The sequence below is a fragment of the Lutra lutra genome, chromosome X (assembly GCF_902655055.1).
Source record: "Lutra lutra chromosome X, mLutLut1.2, whole genome shotgun sequence".
In the NCBI taxonomy this organism is placed as follows: domain Eukaryota; kingdom Metazoa; phylum Chordata; class Mammalia; order Carnivora; family Mustelidae; genus Lutra; species Lutra lutra.
The window spans coordinates 71,579,148-71,598,126 of record NC_062296.1 but is presented as its reverse complement, the minus strand read 5'-3'; the positions used below and the strand labels follow the sequence as shown (position 1 = coordinate 71,598,126).

General features: G+C 35.4%; 1 protein-coding gene across 1 annotated transcript in view; it reads right to left on the bottom strand.

Annotated features, from left to right (window-relative positions):
• DMD (dystrophin) overlaps positions 1 to 18,979 on the bottom strand; it is a 2,124,834-nt gene that overhangs the window by 1,288,436 nt on the left and 817,419 nt on the right. The window contains 1 exon segment of the mRNA XM_047715765.1: positions 11,039 to 11,200. Within this exon segment, the coding sequence (XP_047571721.1) occupies positions 11,039 to 11,200 (162 nt within the window).

Here is an 18,979-nt window from a genome sequence, read left to right as displayed (position 1 = left end):
AAAAAATGTTCATCATCACTAGCCATCAGGGAGATTCAAATTAAAACCACATTGAGATATCACCTTACACCAGTTAGAATGGCCAAAATTAGCAAAACAGGAAACAACATGTGTTGAGAGGGATGTGGAGAAAGGGGAACCCTCTTTCACTGTTGGTGGGAATGCAAGTTGGAGAACAGTGTGGAGATTCTTCAAGAAATTAAAAATAGAACTTCCCTATGACCCTGCCATTGCACTACTGGGTATTTACCCCAAAGATACAGATGTAGTGAAAAGAAGGGCCATCTGTACCCCAATGTTTACAGCAGCAATGGCCACAATAGCCAAACTGTGGAAAGAACCAAGATGTCCTTCAACGGACGAATGGATAAGGACGATGTGGTCCATATACACTATGGAGTATTATGCCTCCATCAGAAAGGATGAATACCCAACTTTTGTAGCAACATGGATGGGACTGGAAGAGATTATGCTGAGTGAAATAAGTCAAGCAGAGAGAGTCAATTATCATATGGTTTCACTTATTTGTGGAACATAACAAATAGCATGGAGGACATGGGGAGTTAGGAGAAGGGAGTTGGGGGAAATTGGAAGGGGAAGTGAACCATGAGAGACGATGGACTCTGAAAAACAATCTGAAGGGTTTAAGTGGTGGGGCGGTGGGAGGTTGGGGGAACCAGTGGTGGGTATTAGAGAGGGCACAGATTGCATGGAGCACTGGGTGTGGTACAAAAAACAATGAATACTGTTATGCTGAAAATAAATTAAAAAATGATTTAAAAAAGGGAAAAATTGGTTTTGAACATCACAGAAAACTAGAATTTTATTATAATTTACAGGCAGCATTTTTAGAAAAATTCTCACATCTATAGTACTGTTCTAATATATTAGAGATCTATATTTCTTTATAAATTAAGATTATATGTGAAAAAAGCCCTGTGAGTAAATACATTTTGGAAATTAAGGATAAACATGTGTCTGTTATGAACATCTCAGAATATTTCATTTACTAATAGATACTGTGATATCAAGAGGAATAATTCTTTGCTCAAATTACCCTTTTGCTTTCTCTCTCTCTTGTGCTCACTCTTAAAAAAAAAAAAAAAAAGGGAAATAAAAGGTGGGTGTACCTGACTGGCTCAGTCTGTTAACTGTCTGACTCTCAGTTTCGGCTCAGGCCGTGGTCTCAGGGTCCAGAGATCGAGGCCTGTGTTAGTCTCTGCACTGAATGTGGAGCCGGCTTAAGAGTCTCTCTCTCCTTCTCCTTCTGTCTCTCCCCCTAGCTCGTGTGTGTGTGTGTGTGTGTGTGTGTGTGTGTGTGTGATGCTCTCTCATTGTCTCTCTCTAAAGAAAATAAAAATAAAGATTATACTTTTGCTTTTTTTGTCAGAATACATCACATAAGTAGATTTGGGAAAATCTATCTAACACAATTTATATATTCAGTAACAAAAATTCAATTACTAAAAGTATAAGATAAAAATGGATATATATTTCCAATCAATTGTAATTTGGGAAGATTTCATAACATGCATCATACTTTTATTTAGCGAGCATCTTCACAAATTAATTCTACAATTCTTACTTTCAACTGATAATTCATTTTTAGTTTGTACTTAGGACATCAATCACGACCCACTTTATTTTACCTCATAAGATTATTATTCTGGAACCACATAATTAAAAATTGTTTATCACTTTAGGGCAAGTCTGCAGTAAAAGAGGTAAGTCATGTGCTTAAATAACAGAGTATTATGGAAACTTTCAGGCAGACTGAACAATCTCCTATTTTAAAACTCTTCTAATAAAATACACACACACACACACACAATATCATCTTTCTTGACATTATGGTCAGACAATGAAAAAATAACTGTACAAGAAAACACTGAAAATAAAAGATTTAATTCAAAGAAAAAGGATTTCCCTACGTGGCTACCAGAACTATAAGATCTAAAGATGTAAAAGCTCAATCAGTGAAGCGTCTGCCTTCGGCTCAGGTCATGATCCCTGGGTCCTGAAATCAAGCCCCACCTCTGGCTCCCTGCTCAGTGGGGAGTCTGTTTCTCCCTCTTCCTCTGCCCTTCCTCCCTGCTTGTGCCCTCTATCTCTCTCTGTCCAAATAAATAAAATCTTCTTAAAAAAAGATGTAAAAGCTGTACAATTTGAGTTCTATTTTCATCCAAGATAATACATCTACCAGGATATGGGTGAAAACTGTTTGAAGAAAACAAATGAACTGAATGAGCTGTAAGTTCACAAATGAACTTGTGGAGCTGTAAGCCTGGATTTATATAAAATCAGTGATTTCCAACAAAACAAAATGAAAGGAAAGGAAGCAGCAGATCAGGGCTACTGATTTAGAACACCCACATACACTGTATTAGGAGTTCTCAGGATCACTAGATTATTTTTTCTTCATAAAGTTATACAAAGCAAATTATGACATCATGTCATTCCCAAGAAAAGACACATAACAATACTGCATTTATGTTTATAACTAGCACTATACACAGAAAGTAGGAAACAACAATGGAAATAGAAATATCCATTTTTCCATGAAAGATGGTAAAGGGCAAATTACACAGCTAAAAATTAATCAAACTTTAAGGACATTTCCAATATAGCACTTAACCATTAACTGAGAAGAGAGCAGGTCTTTTCACCATGATTTACCTCATCAGACCATTCTCATGTATCAAATTAATGACAAAATGGCAAGCAAATTGAAGCTGTAGCTGTTGAAAGTATTTAATGGAATAAAGAATACTTTCTATCAAATGATTGTTGGAGCTTTTGTGATGTCAAATAAAGAAAATGATTCCAGAGAAAATAACTAAAACATTTCAGAAAGAAAAAATATTAGAAGATGTCATGTCGAGACAATTAATGAAGAAATGTAACACTATTAGATTACTCATTTTAAAACAAATCACAATTCTGAAATTGCACATTCGAGAAAAGGAAATGGCCACATATAATATGGACACAAAATTAAAGGAAGAAAGTATACTAAAGGATCCTGGATTATTTCTACTTTTAAAACAATGGGGGATATGAAAAAAAGTATACTAATTATGATAGTGGGCAAAGAATTTTGAGGAGTTTTAGAATATACATTTGAATATTTCAATAAGTACAAAAGAAAGAAGAAATTCACAGTGTTTTTTTTTTTATTACTGTTTGTGGAAAGATCCTATAAGTTAGTTAGACAAGATAGAAAGCATGTTACCTATAAATTAAGCTTTATCAGATGGAAAAGTTTTCACTTTTCTCAGAAATATGCAACAGGCCAAATAGCTTGCTGTATTATAACAACTTAATTAGAGGCTGTTTTCAGGTCTGTGAAGCACTTTGGAAACCCGTACATATTTAATAAGTTAAATATATACATATATGTAATCGTGTGTGTGTATACACACATATACATATACATGTATGTGCAAGTTTATGCCATAATGGCAAACATTTTAGTATTACCAAAATAAACTTAGCTTCTTAGTTCAATTATAAGTACTTTGGTGGAGCTTTGTGTTAAGAAATTTAAGAAGTTAGCTGATGACCATCTTCTTCTGTCCCCCTCCTACTACTCTAATAGTAAATTTGGGGACAGAACCTTTAAAACCAAAAATGTGAATACTGAGGTATTATTATTCCTTGTAATACATCTGAAAAATGATGCTACTCATCGTTACAGTGGGATAATGATGGTAATGATAAAAAAACAGTCCATCATAAATCTACATTTTCAAGCAATTATCTTTACTTTTCAAACTAGGTAAGTGCAGAGACAGAACTTTGGGAGAAAATTTGAATACTGCATAGAAGTTTGAGGAAGTGTAGTGGCTACAGGTTAATTTTTTGCTTGATAAAGCGCTAACTATCAAAGTGGGGAAAATAGATCTGAGGTAAAGTTCCAGCTTCAGTGAAAAATACTTTAGAAATGGAATTCATTAAATATATTTCACTATGAACAAATGAAACATTATAATATTACTATGTAAGGTCTTATAGTGGACCCCAGGACGTCAATGATAAATAGCCACCATTTAAGTTAATTCCACGTTATTTAACAAAATACCTCACATTTCACCCTTGACTATGTATTTAAACAATGGACTAAAAAAGTTGATGGTAATCTGAATTTATTTTTTTTAAAGATTTTATTTATTTATTTGAGAGACAGTACAAGCGAGAGAGAGCATGAGCAAGGGGAGGGGCAGACAAAGAGGGATAGGGACAAACAGACTGCCCACTGAGCAGGGAACCTGAGGGAGGCTCAATCCCAAGACTTTGGGATCATGACCTGAGCCGACACTTAACCGACTGAGCCACCCAGTTGCTGCCCCTGAAATTGCTTTTTAATATACTATGTGAGATATTCTTTATTATATAGTCTCTTTTAAAATCAGCTTTATCAAGGTATAGTTTATCTACCATATAATTCAATAAATGCACAATTCAAGAAATTTTAGTAAATTTAAAGTTGCACAACCACTAGTCATGATTTGATTTATAGAACATTTCTCAAATGATCCTGTGTGTCCATTTTCAGTAACTCCCTATGCCCATCCCCAGCTTTAATCAATAATCTAGGCTCTTCAAATATTTTCTTAAGCTTAAGTATTTGACTTACCTACCTCATTAAATTATGGTAATGATCAAAGAAAATGAGGCAGATGCTTTGAAAGTAGTCATCATTGACACGGTACAGACCTTGAAAAGACTGAAATACCTGGAAAGGCTGGAATATTTACTTTCCACTAATCACTTCTTTTCACATGAAAAATTTTATTGTGTACTCCTCAAAGTATTTCTAAAGTGTTCTGAAGTTCCAAAACTTAGCAGTATCATAAAGTACTATGACAAGATATTGTCACAATCCTATTTTTTTTTTGTCATGATGCCATTAAGTCTCATTTTAAAAATGGTTCTTGATGATTTGACTGGTTCTTTCCTGCTATCTTACGGCAAGATGGCAAAATACATTTAGGGCTTGTCCACTTTTTAAAAAATAGCTCCTAGCACATTTGTCTGACACATATTTAGTGACTAAATGTGGTAAATCTTTGTGGAATTGAATAAATTCACCAAATACTTATTGAAGATCTGTTAGGCAGTCCTGATTTTTACAAACTGACCTTTGGTGGGAAGGTAATTGAGGTCAACAGGGAAAACAACAACAACAAAACTAATTCAAAAATAAACAAGGGAGTTTCAGATATTCATAAATGCTTCAAGGAAACTACAACAGTGTATGTGATACCAAAGGTTACCTGGGTGTGCATTTTATTTTTTTAATTTATTTTTTATTTTTTTTAAAGATTTTATTTATTTATTTGACAGAGAGAAATCACAAGTAGGCAGAGAGGCAGGCAGAGAGAGAGGAGGAAGCAGGCTCCCCGCTGAGCAGAAAGCCCGATGCGGGGCTCGAACCCAGGACCTGGGATCATGACCTGAGCCGAAGGCAGCAGCTTAACCCACTGAGCCACCCAGGCGCCCCTGGATGTGCATTTTAGATTTATAACTTCATGGTCAGCTATTCTGGGAATACATATCTATTTATATAAGAAAAAAAAAAAAACAGAAAATAGTAGTTCCAATCTAAGTTGCCTCAAAATATTCAGTGCTTTAAGAGTTTTCACTGCAAATGTAGCATGACACAGCTAGCTTCACCTTTTGTATTTAGAATGTGTAGTTTTTCACAACTGGATGCTGTAACTGAACTGCAGAATTAAGATGTACAATTTTGAATTTATAATATGAGAAAGACTTCCATTTCTTTTTCATTATACATCCTGTGAGGACATGATATTGTGCCATTTTTCAAAATATAGTCAATGAGGTGTAGTACATTTCTAATCTTTTGTATCTTCTGTAGCACTTGCTTGCAATTATTTCTCACACTACTAAACATACTGAAATGAGAACAGTCATTACAAATTCAGGAGTAATCAGTTCTATATGGTAACACGCACAGGTAGCATTGCAATGTTAGAATGATTTAAAATTAATCGTGTTGTGTTAACCATCATATTTATATTGTTAAGTAAAAAGAAAAGAAAATATTTCTGCCACACCTATGTGGGGTTTAACATTAGAACCCAAATGTCTGTAATAGATCTTCATATTTTCTTTCTATGTTTAAATTATTCCATTATCACATAAATCCTGAATGAATTCTGCTATGAGGGCTTATACTGTCTAATTCATAAATCAGTGAAGTAGGCTGTAAAGTTTGACTGTTCTGAGTCGTTTAGCACTCAAATGTGCCTATTTACACTATAAAAGTCTTTTTTATTCTACAATGAAATCGTAAGCTTAATCTGATAGACCAAAATCTGAATTTAGATTTTTATTTTTTAAGCCACTCATTTTGATAGTTTGGAATGCTTATATTTAAAAATGGCCAAATATATTTAAACTAAGTTATAAGATTTAGCTTCAGTAAACACAGGAAGACCTCAGTTACAAATTGTTTTGATGTGTGGCTAATACAGTCTGCTTAAATTAACAGCTTTAGTAAAAAAAAAAAAAAAAAGGTCCCTCTTTTCTATTTGTTCACACTAAGTCTTAGAGACACTACAAATGGGTTGGAAAAAGAGATGGAAGGAAGAAATTCAGTCTATACTGGACCTGGGGTACCTGAAAGTCCCAGATTAATGAGCAAAATATAGGAGCACTTTTTCTATTATTATGAGGACTTCTCCTTTGATGATAATTTGTTTCCTAATTTGCTTTAAATTTTTTCCCCTCTACTCATGCACATAAATCTACTATGTGGGAAATGATGTTGCAAAAGATGGGATCAGGAATCTTCAGGACAAAAGAAACAGAATGTTGAGCTATTGCAATCACCGCTAGGCAGCCCACTGCTTCTTGTGGTAATTTTAGTGACACCGTAATATTCTCTATAACAAACTGTGCATCATCAACATTTTGTGATATAGAACATTTCAACAGGTAGCCACATTGGATTTTTTTTACATACTGGAGATTTCAAAATTATGAAATTATTGGTATAATTGGAAAGAAAAGCTGTATACTGAAATATCTTTGCAATTTTAAAGATTGCAAACCTTAAGGTGGTTATTTGCACATGATTATCTTGGCTCCCAGAATGACTGAGAGGCACATCCAAGGTGAATGGCAAATTAAGATATGTGGAATTACGGATAAAGAAGAAGAAAATAAGAAAACCAAGGCAAATTCATCTTTAAACAGCCATGATGAAAATTCTATTTGCCTGAATTAATTCATTTCTGCAGGAATTCTCAACTATGTTTTCTACCTCCATTCATTTCCCGTAAGAGTAAGGGGACAATCAAAATAGAAGAGAAAGTCATCCCAACTCCCTCCCAATGAAATCTTGACAATGTCATAGGTGTGAATATCAAAGAGTGAGTGGTGAGAAATGTGATGTGAGAAAAAGACTGTGGAGCATTTCAGCCATGACCAAGAATGAACTCTCCAAAGTCATTCTCAACCTTTGCCACATGTGAGAACACTAGGGAGAATTTCCAATAATTCTGACGACTGAGTGCCCCCCTCTCCCCAGAGATTCTGACATGATTGGTGTGGGGCACACCCTGGGAACTTTGGTTTTTCTTCCAGATCGTAGGGGCTAAAACTAAATCTGTGTTTCAGTGTGTTCTGCAGGACACTTAAGGAGTAGATAACTATATTCATGCTATGTGTTGTTCTGCAGTTATATAATTTGATTTTATACTGTAAAACTGTTCTTAAAGAAACACTCATTGGTTTTCATATTTTAATCATACTATTTTTAAAAGAGTTCTTAAGTTTCTGATTTCTGTACCTAGAAGATAATTTTCTCTATCTAGAAGAGTTCCTCCCATTTGCTTTATTCTAGGTGAATCAGTAAGATGTTATCTTAATTTTGTACTTTAATAAAAATCTCATTTTATATGGCCTGGCACTGGGCAGTTGATGCTGCAGTCATACGATATAAGATTTTGTTTTTTTTAAGTATTACTGACTGAAATAAAGTACTCCAGTCACTGTATGCTCTGATATCCTCACATATATAGCCTTATTGTCTAAAAGGTTAGGCTTTACTCCTTTCGAGCTCATACTACTAAATAAAATAGCAAATATGTTTAATCTGATTTAGAATCAGAAGGCCCAGTTCTGTAATCATAACAGAGGACGGATCAATGAACATGCTGAGGCAGTGGGGAGCTCATTTCTGCCCTATAGTTACAAAAGGCAAATGGAAAGCAAGGAACAATCTTCATCTACGTCTACTTTTATAAATAATAAGAGCATACCTGTTGGAAAGTTATACACATTGCATATATGTTCGTTTAATACTGAGAATTTGTTATTCCTGAGAATCTCAGTCTTAAAAGGCAGAAAAAGAAGGCTCTAGTAACAGATTTAAATTTAGAAGCAAAACTATGAGTGCACCACACGGTGGAGTCAGACATCCACAAATCTATGGGGCCAGTGTGTGACAGGAAATCTGAGCACATTATTTAAGATGACCAAATATGGTAATGGCATTTGCTTTGTTTGTCTGGCTTCTCAGTCATATACTAAGACAAGCACTCTATTTCTGAAAAGGGAAAGCTAAGTCCACCTAATCTTTTAATTAACAGTGAACCTTGATGGAAATTTAAAGAAACAAGTTGTTTTGTTTTAGTACAAACCATGAAAGTTATCCCCTATGATATACACTTTAAAAATGTCATTTTGGTGGCACCCTTAAGGGTTTCTTTGTCTGACAAATTTGGCTTATGTTCTTACTTCACAGACAACCTCTTTACTCTCTACTTGTTTCTTTTGAGAGAGATTCAAATTGAGCTTCAGGAAATGTAATCCTTGAAGCAAATCTGAGTACCTGATAACTCTGTTCCAGAAAACAATTCACTTGTTGTCATCTTAAAAAATAAAATCTTGGGGAAGAATGTTTCAATAGCTTTTGGGTGGTCTGCATTTTCCAGTATTATATATTACCAGCTGGGGAATTCAAAGTCAAGAATTATCTTGAAAATGCAGGTGCAACAAGAAATGCACGTAAAATGGATTTGAGCTTGTTAGTGCTCTAAAGTCCTTTTTTCAAGTAGATTTGAAATGTCTTAATTGACTTGTGTACTGTTATTTGCAAGCATTTTGAACTGTTATAATTAAAAACATTTTTACTGGAGCTTTTTTATTTGACAAAACCAAACAAAACACTTTATATTATGGTATTAAAAACTAGTATGTTGTATTCTTGTTTATGGAAGCCTGTATTCCTATCTTAACAAAAGAGAACACTCAGGGTCCACAACCTTTTCAATTAAACAAGTTACTTTTTTCCCTAAAAGTTCCCGTTTGTTTCTAAGACAATAATAGCTATTGCCTATCTCATACTTTCATATTGCTACTCATATTTTTATTCTGTGAGCCTTAAAAAACTATATATTTTATAGTACAAATGTCCAATTTTAATATTTAATATTTATACTGTTCCAAGTTTCCCTTAATTATATTCAGAAATTTATGAGCAGTCTTTAATCAAACATTCTGCCAAGTTTATGTCACTGAATTAAAAAAAGAAACAATTCTATTCTGCCTTTAGTTTATAATCATGAAGCTCTTCTCAGCTCAATTATAATTTCCCATTCCTGTCATGCATTTTTCTAAAGCCTGCCTGTAAAGTTTTCTGCATGACTCAAATTGGGACAGTCTTAGAAAGAGTTAATGGTTGAGCACTGGACTAATGTAAGCTTGAAGAAGTGCGTATACCAGGGAGCTTAAAATCCTCGACAGTGTTTGCGATCATCTCCCATTTATGATTTACACTTGTCCCACTGAAAAACTATCATGAGGATGCTATCACCAGGATTCCCATGAACTACACTTTCTTTATCCTCTATTGCAATGGTCAATGAGGAAACCTTGTGCCCTGGACTTTGTAAGCCTATCAAAACCACCTGTACCCAGCCCTGTGTTCTCAGGGACTTTCCTGGTCAAATTTTGACAATATGGTAAACTACCTCATGCTACTGTGTCCAATGGTGCTCTGGGCACCAATTTAACTATGATTCAGTGCACTATAATTGCACTGTAACCACGATCTCTAAATCTAATACTTAATCCAAAAATTCATTTTAAAATGAAAACATTCAGGCATCTCCACCAATTAGTGGTAAGAGGGTCCTTGGGATGGGTATATAACCTTCTAATGCCCCTCACATCCTAATATACTGCTCTGAGTTATCCATGGTTACTGGGTTCCTAATTTGTACCTATTATTTGAAAAGTAGTTTTATTACTTTACTTTCAGAAAATCCCAAAGATATTGAAACAAATAATAGCTATGATACTTTACATATATTTAAAGTTTTTTTAAATAGAAATATAGCATTATAAAAAATACTTCCCAAAGTGAGAGGTAATTTAGATATAGCCTCAATTTATTAAGTATAAAATCAACTTAGGTTTATTTTCATTAGTATTTTAACTCTCATTCTTGAAAAACTGGTTTAGCGCATTTCTTAATTTGGATTGAACACAGTGTGTGAGTACATGTGAGTACATGTGGTATGATTATTTATAATAAATGCAAATTTACATCTCAGTTTGCTATCAACTACTTACCACACATCACATGTAGAACAATATAGAGATCATAAGACTTAAAATTCCAAAATAACAAATATGAGCTGATAATAAAAACTTGAGCCTGCATTTTTAATGGCACCCTACAAATTCCTTCTTTACAATTTACCTTCTTAAGGTTTCCCTCTAGCTTAAGTATAGTTTGAAAATACTGATTTCAGCAGACTTCCAAATGCAATTGCCCTGCCTTGTAAGTGTCTCTATTTCAAATTCCTCCATTACATACTCTGAGATATAAATCTTAGAGTACTAACATAGAGCTCTCTATCCCTCTTACTTCCAAACAGTCAAGTTAGTTAATCAGATAATCCTCTGTACAACTAGTTGAATAAATTTTAACTTAGAAATTCAGCAATGTCCTGTTCCAATAACACACCAAGTAATGGTATCTCATTCCCAGTCTACTTGCCTGGGCTTCTTGAGGCATCTGAGCTGCGTCCACTTTGTCAGCAATATAAGCGGCCAACTGCTTGTCAATGGAGGAGAGGGACTCCTGAATTAAGTGCAAGGATTTTTCAATCTCCTGGGCCGACTGGATACTCTGCTCTAGCAACTTTTGCCTCCTCACGGCCTAAAGAAAAGAAGGAAGAAGGAAGCAATTCAATGTTTACTCGCAATAGTTTTTCTGCAATCCTGCTGCAAAGTAAATGAAGATTCTACACTGCCACAATCACCTTTTTGTAAGATAGATTTCGTAGCTTCCTGCCACTCATTCAGCTCTGCTTAAAAAAAACAAAAATAAGAATAAGAAATAAGAATTAGCACACAGAACTACAGGATCCGGAATCCCTGCAGGACAAAAACTACAGAATTATGTATATCAAGGAAAGAGGCTGGGGAAAAAAAATTTAGTGAAATCATCTCAGTCGTTGCAATCTGTCGTTCTCAGGCCGAATGTTCCTCCTGATCTCATTATATAGTTCAAGAGATTTGGTTTACTTAGAATAGGGTCATCGTCATCACAATCCAATTCAAGATAGATAATCCACTTCCACCAGTGAGACACATACACAATCTGTTAAGAATCAGCTCCTTTCAAAAAGAAATTTTCAGATAACCATCTGGTTTATGGATTTATTTTAAATACGATTTCTTCCCGTTTTGCATGGGCTTTTTTCCCCGTTTTCTCCCACAATTTGGAGTGTGGAAATAACTGTTACAATTGGATCTGTGTTACTGCTGAAGTGGAACAAATAATAAGTAATCCTAATATAGCTGCAATTAATCTTGATTGTTACTATAGGTATGATTAGGGTAATGTAACACTTTCCAAATATAAATAGCATGCTGAGCAGACTGCGCAGTCTCCCTTCAAGGATCTGTTCATCTTTAGAAGAATAGTTCTACAAGCAAGGACTGGGACAAGCGACTCACTGAGAATCCCATAAGTTATGCATCACAGCAAGTATTTTTCTTTATTATATGATATGTAGACATGATTATCTGGTATGAGAGAACTATCTTTTGCAAAGACCATGAGCAGCATTTCAAAAATGACCCTGCTTGTGAGGGTCATATCCACGGTTGTCACATCAGTATGCTCTATACCTGAAGCTAACATAACACTGTATGGCAACTCTCTTTCAATAAAAAATTATTTTAAAAAATTTTAAAAAGAACATATAGTGGGCTCTTTAGCATAAAATGTATTAGAAATGCCATTATTCTTTAATGAAGCCAACTTGGAACACAGCATTACTCAACTATGACTAAAGCTAAAAGAGTTGCAAGTCTTGCACTACAAAATGAGTAGGAGGGCATTCTTAGTATTTCTACCTGGATTGTAAATCTTCCTCAGGATTTTGCCTTAGGTTTTCCTTTCTTTCATTCCACCCACACCTCCAAGTTCAGTTAGCTCTTTTTCCCTCACAATGCTCAACTCTGTGCCTCTGGTCCAGATTTCTGCCTCGATCTCCATAAATGCATATATATCGCCCTACTTGACAATTCTATTTGGACATCCACAGCAACCAAAACAATAGCATGACCAAATATGGACACTTTTTGGGCCCCCTTCTCATCGACTTTCCATTTCCCCAACTTGCTTTTGCTCTTGCTCTGATTTTTGTTGTTGTTGTTGTTGTTGTTGTTTTTCCCTATTTCAGAGACTGGCAATTATTCACTGCCTTTATTAGGCATGATTCTGGATATTTCCTCTTCCTCTATCATGTCCTTCATCATTTTGTGTTAAACCAGGCAATCAATTCCCAATCCTTTCTTCTACCTCCTAATATTTCTTGATTCTGTCCTCTTCTCCCCCCATCTACTGTCATTACTTGGGGCAACTGACAGCCCTTGCCTCAAATACAGTACAGGTTCTTGGCTGGTATCCTACCCTATCATTACCCATCTGCAACAGAGCTATAGTGTGTTCTTTCTAAAATGAAATGATGGCTACCTGCTTAAATTCCTGTAGTGAGTATTTATTTTCCTGAGGATAGATAAAATACTCTTTAATATGGCTTTAAAATTCCTTCATAGTCCCTGCTAGACATAGTCCTTGCTCAAGCTACTGAGAAATGTTATTTTTCATTCCCCAGTATACACTATGTCCCTCTTGATATGTGGCCTTAAACATGCTACTCCTTTTTCCTCAAGCAATTCTACCCCAACTTCCTTTAATTGGCTAGTTTACATTTATCCTTTAGCTCTTACCTTAGAAATGTGGATAGCTCCCTCACCAGGTGGCTGTTCCTGACACCCTATATTCTCTCTTGTACTTTGTATTTCTGGCTCACTATGTATCATATCATATTGCAATTTCCCATTATGTTTTTTCCTCTACTTCAGACTTTAAGTGCCAATGAGATTAGAGACTATGGATGTCTTGTTCATTGCTCAATACCAGATCCTAGAAAAAGAAACCAATACTTTTGTTCATGACTGAATGAATGGTGTAACAAAAGCTTTTTAGTAAGGAAAACAGAATAGCATTCAAGAAGTCAGAAAACTGGATTCAGAAAAGAAACTGGGAAAAAGGTCATCATCACTCAGACACATCCTTTGGAGTAAAGTCTTCCCTGTTTGGGCTTTTTTTTTTTTTTTTAAATTTCAGTGTTTTTGTTTTATTTTGGTGTGTTGTGTATGTGTGCTTGGGATTAGAAGTATCAGAATAGGGAAAAATTAAAAAAGTAAAAGTATCAGAATAGGATGGAACATTACTTACAGGAAACTTTAGTCTACTTCTAGTAAAATACTCGATTCAAATCAGTGACCAAGACCTTGGCCTATAGTCTAATTCAAATATGGTTTCCCCTTTCTTCAGTCAAAACTTCAATGAGAAGTTACATCACATCATAATTCAGTTAACAGTGCTTATGACTATAATCAGAATTGTCTGTATTGTACAAGAGAATGTCTGTAGCCTAGCCAGACTTTCTCCAGAGAAATGGATCTTGTTAGACAAATCCTGATGGGGGGCCAGGCCTGTGGGTTTTCTAGGACCCTCTGTCCACTTGACCTGTGCTATCTCACTGAACAGAGTTGGTAGGCAGTCCTAACTCAGACTCGGATTTTCGTTGCTGGTCCAGATTACAGTTTAACTCTTATTTTAAAATGTTATAGCATGTATTCAGCTAACTCTTTAGCCAGTAAGATGAATCATATAACTAGACAAAAAGAGCAAATATGAGGAGAGTTACAACAATATTGAGAGGTTGGCCACCAACAACAAAAATACAAAAGTAAAAAAGGGAATCCTAATAATGGCCAGCAAGGAAAAAGCATAATGAAAAAAAATTTATTATGGTTTTCAGAAAAATTCAAGGAAAACTAAGTTAAAATAATCAACATACATGGAAATTTATTATTAGTTCCTCAAAGTACTCTAGAGTATAAAATCAGAAACTGAATGACTTTTGTTAGCAATGGATAGTTGTCTCTACAGCAAATTACTTGTTTTTCACATTTCTATTTTTTTAAATAATAACCTTTGTGCCCCAATATTATAAACACTTAAATCAGAGAACATATGGCTAAGAAACTGGAAGAGTGAATTTTTCATTCCGGTAAATGAATTTCTCATGTGAAATAAGAAGTGGGAATTTAAACCAAAATAAATGTATTTAAATACTAATGAGGCTTAAAAATGGAAAAAAAAGAACATTACAGATGTTATCTCAATAACTTTTTACAAATTATCATTCATCAAGGGAGTTATATGTTCTTGCTATACTTATTAAAGGCTCTATAAAATACAATCATTTTTACTTCATTTAATAATAGGTAAGATCATGATTGCAAGTGAGTCAGGAATGTGGGTGATCTCATTATTAAAATAGGACCCTCTGAGACAATTATTAGAAATATACATTTCCCTTACAGTTAACCTTCTTAGCCAACAGCAAATACTTATTAAGCACGAAATATTTTGCAGAATTGAACTATACATATATAGCATAGTCTATATTGATAGAATTCATATATATATATGTATGTGTATCTATATATGCTAATATAGAAAAACCTGAGGAATTTTATTCCCTATATAGCATGAGTTAGTTTGAAGCCACAAAAATAATTTTCTTCAGGTATCTGTGGGATGTAGGGCTGGGAATGAGAGAGATTTTTGTCATTATTTTGTTTCTTCTTTTTTTTTAAAGATTTTATTTATTTTTTTATTTGACAGAGAGCGATCACAAGTAGGCAGAGAGGCAGGCAGAGAGACAGAGGAGGAAGCAGGCTCCCTGCTGAGCAGAGAACCTGATGCCAGGCTTGATCCCAGGACCCTGAGATCATGATCTGAGCCAAAGGCACAGGCTTAATCCACTGAGCCACCCAGGCACCCCTTGTTTCTTCTTTTAGAAGTGTGTGTGATTGTTTTACTTTATTTGCTTTTGCTTTCTGGAAAAACCTGGGGAAAGACTTCTGATGCCTAGATCTAATTGTGGAGGAGGATCTCATCAGGATGCCCTTTGCTGTGGAGTCACTTGTGAAGGGCTGTAGAGTGATATGAATCTTGAAGAATGGAAAGCATGAATGTGCAAAAGATGTACGTTAATGTCTTGGTATCTTTACAAACTTTTTTTTAAATCCAGTTATGTGATAAATATTCATTGGTTGCTTACTATGTGCCAGGCCAAGGGAGCTCTCAGTTTTGCTTTGTAAATTGCATAAAAGATCCAGGTTTAACATTGTAAAATTTACCCTTTCTTTAGCCCAAGCTTTAAAAAAAGGGCTTCTTTTTAGTGGGCTGAGATTTTGAGACACTTGGCTTTTCAGAAGTCTGGACTATGGATTTTCTCAATAATTGCAGATTCTTGCCCAGTCTGCTGCAATTTATGGTAACAAACACAGACACAAACAAAAATATTCAGGCTCTGTGACAAGGAATTATCTAGGGATTCTCTAAATTGTGTTCATTAAAATTTCTAGGACAAAGGAAATGTCAGTTCATTTATAAAAGGGAATATGGCTTATGATCACCTTGTAGTAAATTAATTATTTATTTATTGTTCATAAATATTTGTCATTGATACTAGACATGTAAAATAGTTGACTTTCATCATTGTCTTAGCTTCTTTTCCCTAAGCAATGAAATAGGGTAACCATTGTTCAATTAGGCTTCATTTCTTTGAGTGATTTTAGTAGTAGTAGATGAACTCAAGAAAACTATTTCTCAAATTCAGATGCAAGTAAAGTAGGTACAAATTTTTGCAGTTTCTGCTTGGGGAGAGCATGAATTGGCCCCACTTTGAATACCACTACCTTGCACAAAATAGAACAATAACGAGGTAAGCACTGTTCTCATGGGCAGTTGGTGGAGGGTGGTAGTCCTGTAAGACATGTGCTAAAACCAAATCCTACTCCTGTGGCTCTTGAGAAATTAACAGGGAGACCAAAGAGGACCTGCTAATCTGCATTATTTAACAGCCCCACCTCACTGTGCACACAGACTGCCCTTCACCAAAAAGTTCTATTTTTCTAGAGTCTCAATTTCAGTGGGCCAGTAAATTAATGCAACTACTTCCTTTTAGCTTGCCTTTGTCACCTATCAAGAGGTTGTAATTTGTTCAAATACTAAATAAGAATACTCATTTTGACTGAATTATTTTGTTGAATTATTTGAGAGCATTTTTTATTGAAGTACAGTTGACACACTATGTTACTTTAGTTTCAGGGGTACAACAAAGTGATTCGACAAGTCTGTACTTACGTTATGCTATTTTCCCCCCAAGTGTAGCTACCATCTGCTACCATACAAGGCTACTATAATACCATTGACTATATTTCCTATGCTGTACCTTCTGTTCGCATGATGTATTTATGGCACAACTGAAAGCCTGTATCTCCCTTGTCCTTTCACCCATTTTGATTAGCTGCTTCCTCCTAACTCTTATGCGACTCATAAGCTATTCTTAGGTCTTGAACTGAAAACACTGACTCCTAAGTTCCTCTCATTCTAAGAGATGGAAATAATAAGCCTTTTCTAAAAACTTTACCGATGGTGGGAAATCTGGCTCTTCCTTCATTACTGCACCAAGCTTGCTTACTCTAGAACTCCATGAAGAGTTTGAAAAGAATCACAATCAGGCTGAACCCATGGCCCAGTGCGATGGCATCTTCCATTTACTTATCAGTGAGGAATGAAAAGTGGTACTTCAATCTTTCTGCCCCACGCAAGTGAAGGAAGTTCCAACACTATCACTTGTAGAGTCTGGGAGTTCTAAGTAGATAGGGGTGGCATCTAATTACCAACTTGGACTCTGCTTATGCAGTTGAATGCTCTATTTGCTTTCCATGTTTACCAAAGTATAATAAAAGAAAAGAAATTGTAAATGACAGCAGAGCGAAGAGAGGGAGTAGCCTGTAGTTCCTAAAGCTTGGTGTAGCATTTCCATAGGTCAAGCAGACACTGAAAAACGCAGCCACGTTTGAGTTGTCTAGCACAAACTCTGCTAGGAGCAAGAGTACTCCATGATGAAGAGGCCTGAAGATACTGTCACTGGGCATGTTTCCCTTGTTAGAGAATTTGGAAGACAGAAGAGCTTTTAAAAGACCACTTAAAGAGCCTATACTTACACCCTCCAAAAAGTCAATGCTTGTTTTCTTGTTATATAAAATACATGAACACCATGAAGATGCTAGTTAATAGGAGACATGTACTGAGTTTCCTTCATTCCTACTTCTCAGGCCAATGGTAAACAATGGGACCCAGAAGCGGTAAGGAAAAGTGATGGTGGTATAGAGGAAACTGGTCATTCTCCCCTTTTATTGCAGGTCACTTAGGCCATGGTTTAAGTTCGACAGTAGAATAGTAAGCTGAATAGGAGATTGAAAAATTTTTTAAAGATTTTATTTATTTGACAGAGAGAGAGATTACAAGTAGGCAGAGAGGCAGGTAGAGATGGCGGGGAGCAGCCTCCCTGATGAGCAGAGAGCCCGATGTGGGGCTCGATCCCAGGACCCTGAGATCATGACCTGAGCTGAAGGCAGAAGCTTAACATACTGAGCCACCCAGGTACCTCAGGAGATTGAAATTTTAAACTGCACTAAGCTGCCTTTAACTTTTTAATTTCACAGAGCCTGGAAAGCAATGGGATATATTCAGGATGCCAGTAAGAAAGAGGAAACAACCATCAGTTTGAAGCAAAATATTTCATGTTTCTGTCCTACTTGGTTCAAACTATACAGCAAACTACTGTCATGGTCAATGAATTCAATGCTTGATAAACTGAGGTAGAGGCAGGGAAAAAAGTACAGATATGAGGAACAGTTGGAATGTGGCCCAGGGAAAGGTAGGAAATGTTTTCTGGTAGGTGTGAAGAGATAGATAATGAAGGATCTAGGGACTATCTTTGAAACACAGAGAATTATGGTAGCATGGCATGATTAGAAGGCTTATAAAGATACAGCAATGCCATTGGCTTATACAACAGCCAGCAGATTGCACATTTTATATCTATCTAGCAAGGTTTTAAGTATGGACTATTGTTGCTATCAAATGAAATACTTTCCCAACTGATGTATAATTTCAGTGAATTGGCTGTTAAACTTTCTGAAGGATAATTTGAAGGTCTTTAAGGAGACATGGCAAGGCATGAAAATGTCAGGAATTATTTAAGAAACACAAGGAATGTTCCATTTGTCTCAAAAACACATTCTCTCAACTTTTAGTTGTTTAGAACTGACAGGAGAACATTCTCAAGGAAAGTTAAATTTGAGGAACACCTTGGACCTCATTATAGACTCAGACCTATTTAGGGTTGATGAGGAAAAAAAAATTCATGATATTGTATGGTGAAAGGAAAATAATAGATCCTTACAGAGTTGCATATAACATTTCTAGATGGTTAGGTATGCTTTCAGCAGACTGAGGAAATGCTTTTCAAAAGGAATCATGGAGATTTTA